At 47.0% G+C, this 10834-nt stretch overlaps 1 protein-coding gene across 1 annotated transcript in view; it reads left to right on the top strand.

The window, feature by feature from the left end:
* Nucleotides 1-469: 469 nt before the first annotated feature.
* Colq (collagen like tail subunit of asymmetric acetylcholinesterase) overlaps nucleotides 470-10834 on the top strand; it is a 61390-nt gene continuing 51025 nt past the window's right edge. The window contains exon 1 of the mRNA XM_008849978.3: nucleotides 470-661. Coding sequence (XP_008848200.1) covers nucleotides 556-661 — 106 coding nt within the window. The 5' untranslated portion in view covers nucleotides 470-555. The remainder of the gene's footprint in view (nucleotides 662-10834) is intronic.

The following is a 10834-nucleotide window of genomic DNA, read 5'->3' on the forward strand; positions in this document are numbered from 1 at the left end:
CCTAGGGAAAGCTGTTTGGAAATGCAAACTCCCAGGCAAAAAGTCCCATGTCAACTTTACAGTTGTCACCCTACCCAGTGGCTGAGACTGTTCCAGGCAGTTTGAGTCTGAAGGCTTGATCAGTGCTAGAGCAAAACACCTGCACTCCAGGCGGTTGATGACGGGTAATGGAGTAGGAAAGCCATCTGCCCTTGAGAATGGCCACAGGGAATGCTGGAGTCTTGGCTGCTGTCTTTATCATCTTTTCAATCGTCACTTACCTCAGTCTCCAAATAAGAAAATTCTGACATCTTAATTTTAATGTGGGCATTCGATCCAGTGCTTGAGATAAATATAACCCTGTATAGTACGGAGAAGGTTTAACGGGAAATGGTTGGCATTCTTTCTTGGTAAAGGCATGGGGAAAGAAGAGGGAGGGAGAGAGGGAGGGAGACAAGGAGGGAGGGAACAGAGAGAGAGAGAGAGAGAGGCAGGCAAACAGCAGTCAGGACAAAGCCGAGCTAGGAGAGGCCCCCAGCAGCCTTGCCATCTAAACACTTGCCAGACCTGGCCAGCATGGTTGTCCTGAATCCAATGACTTTGGGAATTTATCTGCAGCTCTTCTTCCGTTCCATCATGTCTCAGCCGACTTTCATCAACAGCGTCCTCCCAATTTCAGCAGGTAAATGATGACCAAGACTTTCCTCTCTTCAATCTGGCAGAGGGCAGTGTGGGGGCAGGGGGCAAGATTGTCTTGCAATATGTCCTGGTGTTTTTGCCACTCTGCTCTTAGTGGAGGGAGGCTGGGGGGAGATAGCCACCCTGGATGCCTCCTGTCACCCGAGCTCATCTAGACGGCCCTTCTGTCCTTTTTCCAACTGTTGCTGCTCACAGCCAGGCTCTGAACTGCGGCTGCTGCCTCCCCCGACTCTTCTGCCCATTTGCTGCATGATTCATTTTGGTCAGGAATTTGGGAGACAGAGACAGACAGGGAAGCACAAGTTCTAGAGAACTAAGTCCCAGATGTTTCTATAAATCCATTGCCTCCGGATGTTGTGGAGCAAGTGCCTCTGAAGGGCAAGGGGGTCTGACTGGCTGCCCTGTCAGACGGTTCCTTCGCCATCTCAGGACTAGGTGTTCTGATTTCTCAGCCTGTTTGGTTTTCTTCCCTTCAGCTCTTATGGCGCATCTAGAGGTGCTGGGAGTGGAGAGGGCTTCCAGAAGGATGGTGGACTTGGAGCCAGATGTATCTGCTGGATGCAGGCCTGGGAGGTTTGAAGAAGGGGCTTGGTTGGCCAGCTTGGCAACCTTTTCTGAGGACATCAAGCTGTTGCCCTTGTCCTGACTGACCTGGGATAGGGGAAGTATTGGGTTACTGGCAGAGTCTTTCAGACCTTTCTGAGGAAACTCGAATATCTCCAGAGGGTCTGAGGAAGGCTGGCAGACTCCTAGGGTTTGCTCCTCGTCTCCTCACAGCCGCCTCAGTTCACCCCTTGTCATGTCTTGTCCAAGAACTGCAGTTAACTCAGTGTCTTGCCTGTGAAACACAGGGAGGACCAGAAATACCAGGCTCTCAAGGAGGACATTTCTCTGGACCCACCCCCAGCCTCTCTCCATTCATAAAAACAGCTCATGGGCAAGCTGTGCTGGCAAACTCTGTGGGCCCTAAGGAAATGACAGGGAGACTGCTGTGAGGCTAATTATAAAAGTGTGAGAAACAGAAGAGGTAGGGAAGGAGAGAGGGCCCAAGAGAATATGGGTGTGGGGAAGGCAGAAAAGGCAGATGGTTGTGTCGCCGTGAGACTGTGTCAACATGTCCCTCACAGATTCAGGTTGAGAGCACCAAGCTTCATCTGGTCAGGGTCATTATTCTCTTATCCATTGGGAAGCTCGGGAGCTGAGTGTAGTGGCACATTCCTGTTGGACAGCATGGGAAGCTGAGGCAGGAGGATGGTGCGCTTAAGGCTGAGACCCTGTTTGAAAAATCTAATGAGGGTCTGGTAGTTAATTTGATCTGATCAGTGGTTCTTCATCATATTTGGATTATAGATATCTTTGAGAATTTCCTGAGGACTTAAAGAATTAGGGACACTTAGTTTTCTGGTTTCAGCCCTGCCTCTGATGGACTTTCTGACTTCTGGGAGACAGTGGACAGGGACTGTCTGTCTTATGCATTATAACTGTTAATATTTTCTGGGTCAGAGCAGTGCTTGGCATGTAGTAGATGCTCAGTAAGTACTTGGTAAATGAAAGGACAAAACATTTCTGATTGGAGATCATCCTCATTTTTTATTATTTAATTTATATAGAACCAAGATCACTAAGGTGTTCTGAAAGCTAGAGAGAAAAGAACTTGTGGTTTTCTTTGAACCCCTCACTCCTGAGTCTCCTTCTCTTCCCTCCCCTCCCCTCCTTCCACCTCCTGTCCCTTCCTCGCCTTCCTCACCTTTTCCCTTTCCCTGTTTTTTTGGCTTACATTCTCCCTGTAGCCACAGCTGGCCTAGAACTCTATGAAGACCAGGCTGACCTTGATCTTACAGAGATCTGCCTGCCTCTGCCTCCCGAGTGCTGGGATTAAAGGCATGCACCACCACGCAGGCTTCTAAATTTTTTATTGTTATTTTATTTTATGTATATGAGTGTTTTGCCTCTGTGTATGTAAGTGTACCCATGTCATGCAATGCCCGTGAAGGCCAGAAGGTGTCAGATCTGAAACTGGGGTACGGATGGTTGTTAGTTGCCATGTAGATTCTGGGAACCAAACCCAGGTCCTCTGGAAGAGCAACCAGGGCTCTTAACGGCTAAACTATCTCTCTAGCCCCTCCCTTTCTTTTTTATGGTGCTAGGGATTGAACCCAGGGCCTTGCACATGCTATGCACTCCACAGGCCCTTCTGAATGAGTTGCTAACTCTAGATCTTGTGGTTGGGAATATGGTCTTTAGACATTTGACCAACTGTTGGGGTCAGCCTAGAGATCACAGAGTTAACAGTCCAGCACAGTATCTGCTGTCTGCTGTGGAGTCATTTCACTTTGTTCCCCTCACTTAGTTGCCAGGCTTCTTGAGAGCACAATTCTGAGATTTAATCCAGGCCCTGAAATGAAACTGCACCCAGACTCAGGATGACATAAACCCTTTCAACTACTTACCAACTGCATTGAAACTCTGGTGCCAAGAGTCCCAGGTGGGCTGTGGTGAAGGAAGGTCTCTCACAGGCCTGCAGGGGTGCTAGCACTCATGCGGAGCTTCCATTCTTCTCTCCAGGAAAAGGGGTATTCCTGTAATGCTCAATAGCCTGACTTTCTGAATCAGGTGTACATTACCGGGCAGCTTTCACAGCTAGGGCGCAAAGGAGAACCAGGCAGGGAGCAGAGAGCACCAAGGAGGCCAAGCTAAGACAAACCCCAGCACTTTGTTGCATTGCATGTGAGTTCATACTATCTCAGGTCCTCACTCCAGTCTATTAACTCTTACTTTGGACACCATTCTACTGGGCTTAGATGGCTGCTGCTTATGGTGGCAAAAGGCAGGTGATGTTTCTATACATTTTTATTTATTAATGTGATGGGGCATGCCACAGTTTTTAGCACATGTGGAGGTCAGAGGACAATTTTCAGGCGTTGGTCTTCTTCTACCTGTGGGTCCAGAATTGAACTAGGTTTGTCAGGCTTGGTGGCCGGTGACTTTATGTGCACAACCATCTAGCTGGCCCAAAAGGCAGATGTTAAGTCTGATTGCAAAAAGCTATAATTCTATCACTCTGGTGGCCTGAGGCAGGAGGACTTCAAATTGAAGACCACCTGGGCTACAAAGCAGGTAAAAAAGGATTAAATACAAGAAAGATGGTAAAGAACTAGAAATTTTACAAAGAATGGTAGAGGACAGTTATCTGTGTGACCCCTGAGGGCATCGTTGGTGGCAGGGCAGGAATGGTTTTCATTGTGGTGATCATGAACATTGAAGAACTGTGTTCCCTCTATTGTGCTTCAGAAGGAAGATAAATGACAGATAGTCTTAGAACAATGTCTGTTAAAAATGCCAGGGGCCCATAGTGGGTATATTATCTTAACCATTTACTTGGTAATGAACCACCCTTAGTAGCTTAAAACTTGGATCATTTATTATTGAAGTTCATGTTTTGTGGGTTACCTAAAGATCACCTGATCTGGCCTGGCTTGGGCTGACCCTGGTTAGGCTCACTCTCCGTCTATAGATTGACTCAGCTCCAGTGTCCTCACAGGTGGAGCTCAGTAGTTGTAGCTGCCAGAAGGTGAAGTCACATGCCCATAAGTAACAATATTTCCAGGGGAACAGACCTTCCACAAAAAATTAGTATTTGGGTGAGTGGAGCAATACTACTTTTCAGAAGAAACAGAGGTTCAGAGAGGGTAAGTAATTTACCCAAGGTCACATAGCTAGTCTGTGGAAGAGCTGGAGACTGGTCTCTGGCCTCTACTATGTGTCCAGGGCTTTTGACAATGTGGACCAAGTCTGCTTATGGCCTGGATAAATGTGCTAGTGATCTTTTCAGTCCCACAGGCTTCCGTCCTATCCTCTGGAAGCTCTCCTCCATACTCCTCATTATCCATTCTCTTGTCCTCAGGATATCAGTCTCCAAAGTTCTAACAAAGAATTGAATATTGCCTTTTTGTTGCTGTTATTGTTGTTGATTGAGACAGGATCTTGTTACATTGCCTACTTGGTCTTGAACTTGATAGATATCACAAAGTTGCCTAGATATCACCATCCTCCTACCGTAGTCTCAGTCTCACAAGTTCTGGGATTATAGGCATGCACCTCTGTGCCCCACTTAAGCATTGTTTTATAAATGTGTGCATGATTTGCCAAAGCACTGACTCACTTCTTCTTTGATATTTGCATATTAATGGAAACCAAAGATCAGAGTTAAAGGAGATGAGATTAAGTAAGAGTGTTTGGGGGGATGGGGACCTCCCTGGAGCCAGGGAAATCCCATTTTTATAAACCTCTTTAGGCCTTGTGAGCTATCCTACCCTTCGCCTGCATGGACACATGTTCCTCATCTGTACAGGATTTTCCAGGCAGGCAAGAAGTATCCAGAGCATTTCTGGATCCAAACCTCAGAAGCCAGATTGGGGAAAAGACCCAAATCGAGCAGAGAAGAGTGAGGTCATGCGGAAGGATGTGACTCTGTGTGGGTGCTGGAATCCTCTGATGCTGCTGGGATGAGATGAGGACAGACACTGCGACCTAGATGATGTCCAGCTACCCACTCTGCTGTCTGGAAGCCAGCCAGACCATTATTTGGACCATTCATGTTCTTGGCACTAGTTCATGGGCTATTTATTTGTGTCTGATGCTGATCAGCTATTGTTTAATGTCCCATAATGCACTTGCCAGCCATTTCCTCTGATGTAGCTCCCCATATTTCCTCTGGCTAATGAAATCAGGGAGCGCTCTTAAATTACAGGGCCCTCTAGGGGTCTCAGGCATCTGCCTGCCCCATCCCAAGCCTCCGTATGAAGCAGGGACACCCCCCCCCCACACACACACCTCTACACAAACACAAGGTGGTGTGAGAGGTGGAAGGTTTTCCCTTAGGGCCTCCTGGTCAAGCTCCCACACCGAGGCCTGACTTCCTCTAATGCATAGTCACACAAAAATGCATTTTACCACACTGAGGCCTACTTCCTCCAATGCATAGTGACACAAAAATAGTGCACCTCCTTTGGAGACAGAGCCCCTGGCTTCCATGTGGTTCGCAATACTCTGGTGACCTGGCTCCTTTAACTGCAACTCATGCTTATAAGTACTGCTGGTGGCTGGTACCACTGATCCCCAAACCCTTCTTTTACAGAGCTCTCTGACAGCTACATATGCACTTGCTCTTCATAGCAGCCCCTATATGGAGGTCCTGGGTTCTAATTCTGATTCTCTTGGTTATGAAATAGGTGACAGTGGGAGGCCCCTTCATTGGGTGATTCTTCATCCGTAAGATAGGCATGGTAGTCTCCATTTTACAAGATTGCTAGGAATATCCATTTATTCAACTAATACTTAATGAGCCAACTATGTGGCTGGGAATGGACTGCAGCAAACAGACAAATGATCCTGCCCACATGGGACGTCTGTCATCAGTGTGAGAATTAGTCCAGGTTGGCCTTTATGCTTTGGCACTTGGAGAGAGGGGGGAGTTTGAGGTTTAAATTACTTTAATTGTTAACATTTTTTAAAAACTGAATGATTTTAGGTTTTTTATGTATTTCTGATATCTCTTAAAAAGTGAATCTTAGCCGGGCGTGGTGGCGCACGCCTTTAATCCCAGCACTTGGGAGGCAGAGGCAAGCGGATCTCTGTGAGTTCGAGGCCAGCCTGGTCTACATAGTGAGTTCCAGGATAGCTGGGGATACAGGGAGACCCTGTCTCAAAAAGACAGAAAAAAAAATAAAGTGAATCTTTTGAAAAGATGACCCATTTGGCAGTCTTGACTCCTAATGGAATGACATGGTGGCACTGTGTGGAACAGAGCAGTTAGTGGCGACTGAGCTCCTGCTCATCCAGCGCCCCAAATACCCTCTTGCTTTATGCCTGGTCCACTCTCCTAATTGGACTACCTCTTTGGGCCCCTCTAGGCACGTGACTCTGGGCCCTGGGGACAGGAGCCCTGCTAGTTTAGCCTCTGCCTTTTTTTTTCCTTAGCATCCTCCAGTGTGTCTAGATTTCCAGAGTCCTACAACTGAGGCTGGAGAGCAGCACTCCATACCAGTGACTTTCAAAGTACAGCACAGGTTCCCAGCTCAGCTAGAATGGCCTGGTGAGCTCTATAGGGGCCCAGTATCCAAGCTGACCAGGCCAACAAGATCCAACTCTCAGAGCTGTGGATCAAGCATGGCCAGTAGCTCAAGTTCTCCTGGTGATCAAAATGTCTAGTTATGGCTAACTACTGTACCATAGCCAGCATCAGAATCAGTGAGAGGCTTGTTAAAATGCAGAACCCTTGGACCTACCCTAGGAGGTTCTGATTCTGAAGGGCTGGGATAGACCCAAGTGCCTGAATCCCTGTGAAGTTACCAGTCCGCAGACTATACTTTGAGTTACTTCGACTCACCTCAGAGTTGCTGTATTAGTTTCCTGCGACTGCTAACACAAATCTCCATCACTGGCTTAGGATACCCCTACTCTTTCATAGTTCTGTGAGTCCAAAGTCCGAAATCATTTTCACTGGGCACAGGTCAAGGCCTCCAGGGAGACTTAATTTCCTTGCCTTTTCTAGCTGAGTTGTGCTTCTCACATCCTTTGGTTCCTGGTCCCCGGCTCTGTGTTCAAACCTAGCAGCACAACATCTGGCTTAATAGCTTTCTCAGATCTTTTCCTGTTTTGTTTATGGTGTTGGGGCTTGAAACCAGGACCTTGTGCACGCTAAGCAGTTGCCGTAACACTGTGTTATATCCCCCAGCCTTTGCCTCTCTCTTATAAGGACACATGATTGCACTTAGGGTCCACCCAGATAATCCAGGATCATCTCGTCACTTCGAATATCTTATCTCATTGCATTTACAAGTACCACAGCTCTGATCTGGATTGAATATCTGTAGGGACAGTTCTTAAACTGACCACAGTTATCACCTGCTTTGTTTAAATGCCATCAGAATCAAAGAAGCAGACAAGAATTTGCATGCATGTAGCTTACCTGGGAGGTGACCCAGAGGGGCAGTGAAGAAGTGAAATGGGCAGTGAAGTGTGTTCCTGAGCAGGCCACCACTGTGGGCCACTGGAGCCCAGTTCTACTGGGGACCTCAAGAAACCAGGGATCTTAGATAGTTACAAAGCAAGTCCTGGGACCAGGCTTTCTAGCCCCAAATCGTTGCAGAGGTGGTTGAGAATAGCACTTCTGGTGCCATCTGGGTTCAAGTCTTATGTTTCTCATAGCTTTGTAACCTTAGGCAAATTGCCCTCCCTGTGTCTCAGTTTCCTCATCTATGAGATGGGACTAAAGGGATTTAATGCACAAAGAAGTTGTGAGGATTGACAGAACTAATTATGTACTTTGAGTGGTGCCTCTGATTATAGCCTGTGACATACACATATTTTCTGACATGTCCAGAATGTCACTGTGTGTCTACACATACCAAAAGGTTATGATCTGCTCTACAGTTCATTGTACCAAAATCCCCAAACTTAAAATAACTTTTCACTTAAAACACTTAGTGAATTAAAATAAAAGCAGCCTTAGCTTCGCCCACTTTGCCCACTTAGACCAGTTCCTGAAGAAGAAACACACTGGCCCGCCCAGGGAAGAAGGCTCTTTTCCCGTGGTGAAGGGCTTTCCCTGATGGCTTTAAAAATATACCTGGCTCTCTTCCATCTCCAGTCTCAAGCTTCTCTCCACTCTAGCTGGAGCCTACCTCTCCATGGCAACCAATGAAAACATGGGGGAGGTGCTTACTTGGGAGCTGGCAACAGCTGAGGGGAAGCCTGTGGCTACTCACAGCCAGCTAGCTGGGCTGAGGACTGAAGAGAGGAAGGAAGGAAGCATGAATGGGACTTGTGCAGGCTCATCCCTTCAAGACTCCACATTCCCCCTCTGCTCATCTCACAGGCCCCCAGGACCTCATCTTCTGAAGTGTTTGGGGAAAGCCACAGGAGCCGCCCTCTTGCTTAAGGAACTCCCCCTAGCACACGTGCTCCAGGGAGGCTTCCCTGGGTCTTCAGGCATGGCATGGGGAGTATCAGTGACACAGGAAGGCAGGGGATGAAGTGACAACAGCCATCCTACTTACAGAGACCCACCTACCCAACTGAAGCGCTTCTGTTACTATGACCCAAGTTCATTCAAGTGATTGAACTTGTCCCTTATGAGGGGCCTGCAGACTGTCATTGTCATGAGACTTTGAAACTGCTTTACTGCTTTGTGTCAACACAGGGTCAACTCAGCTTCCAAGACCATCTTCATTGGAGTGGACCTCATGGTGGCCCCTAGAAGCTTCCAAATTCTCTATGGTCAGACAGAAACCAAATTCTCAACATGGAGAGTTAGTGTTGGGAGGGATGAAGGTCCTTGGGGTCTAGAGAACAACAGGGCCCTGTGGGAGCCACACTGGTTTGGATGACACACTCCCTCATTGGCGAAGTGTGGCCATAGGAGGTGGGAGTGGAAGTGTGAGATGGCTGAGAGGGTGGGGCCCTGCAATGAACTATCAGTTCTCAGAAGAAGTAATGACAGCCAATAGGGGCTGGAGAGTTGGCTCTGGGTTAAGAGCCCTGGCTACTCTTTCAGAGAGCCTGGATTCAGCTCCCAGCACACACATGGTGGCTAAAAACTGTCTGTAACTCCAGTTCCAGGGGATCCAATCCCCTCTTCTGCTCTCTGCGGGCCCTGCACACATGTGGCACACGTACATACATGCAGGCAAAACATACACATAAAATAAAAACTTTTTAAAATTAAAAAATGGCCAAGAAATATATGAAAAGTGTTCAACATTCTTAGCCATCAGGAACATCCAAATCAAAGCTCCTGATTCTGTCTCACTCCACTCAGAAGAGCTGTCATCAAGACGACAAGCTGGGCATGTGGCATATACCTGTAAACCCCAGCCCTCAAGAGGCTGAGGCAGGATTGTCATGAGTTTGAGGACAATCTGGGCTGCAGAGTGAGTTCTTATTAAAAAAAAAAAAATAGGAAGGGAAGGAGGGAGGGAGGAAGGAAAAGGAAGGAAGGAAGGAAATAATTAATCCTGGTAAAGATGGAGCAGGGAAGGAATATACTATGGTGGAAATGTAAACTAGTGTAATCACTTTGGAAATCAGTGTGGAGGTTCCTCAGAAAATTGAAGACAGAGCTACCATATGACACAGCCATTCCACTCCTGGGTATATACTCAAAGGACTCTAAGTCAACATGATTCCTGCACATTCCTATTTATTACAACACTGGTCACAATAGTCAAGATAACAGATGAATGGATAGAGAAAATGTGGTATACATAAACAATGGAGTTTTATTCAGCTGTAAAGTAGAATGATATTATCCCATTTGGAGGAAAATGGATGGAACTGGAGATCATCATGTTAAGAAAAATAAGCTAGACTCAAATATCACTTTTTTTCTCATGTAAGGACTCTAGATACTATACACAAATACATATATAAAATTATAACAAGGGTGCTGAGGAGGGACCACAAAATATGTGCTTCTCATGTCCAAAAGACAGCGTTGCACACACTATTCCCCATCCTCCAACCTTCACATTCTTCCTTCCTCTTCTTCCTCAATGTTCTCTCCCTTCACGGGGAGGGGTTTGATACAGATGCCCCATCTACAGCTGAGCACTCACCATCACTTAGTCTAAGCACTTTGACCAGTTATGAGTCTCTGCAGTACCCACTGCCCACTGCAAAAAGAAGCTTCTCGGACCAAGGATGAGAGCAGCCCAGATCTATGGGCGTACACATAAATGTTTAGAAGGCAGTTTGGTAACATGGCCATTTAGGAAAACAACTCTAGCAGGCTCCTACCAGGACTATAGCCTCCCCAGCCATGGGCATGTGGCCAGGCTTACAGTACCAGACTTCTATTTTTCTGTTTTAAGCCATGAGAAAAGTGTCTCCTTTTCTTTCCTATGTGGACTATATGCATGGAAGCAGAAGGAGGCCATCTGGGGAGGAAGATCATCAGCTGGAGTGAGGAAAAGGACAAGGAAGGGCAGGGGGCACACAGGAGCAAAACAAAATCTGTAGGTGTAAAATATAAGAACATCCGCCAGGCATGGTGTCGTATGACTTTAATCCTAGCACTTGGGAAGCAGGGGTAGGCGGATCTCTCTGAGTTCCAGGCTAGCTGGAGCTACAGGGAGACCCTGTCTCAAAAAGACAA

This window comes from Nannospalax galili, unplaced genomic scaffold, assembly GCF_000622305.1.
Source record: "Nannospalax galili isolate Female #2095 unplaced genomic scaffold, S.galili_v1.0 scaffold364, whole genome shotgun sequence".
Taxonomy (NCBI): domain Eukaryota; kingdom Metazoa; phylum Chordata; class Mammalia; order Rodentia; family Spalacidae; genus Nannospalax; species Nannospalax galili.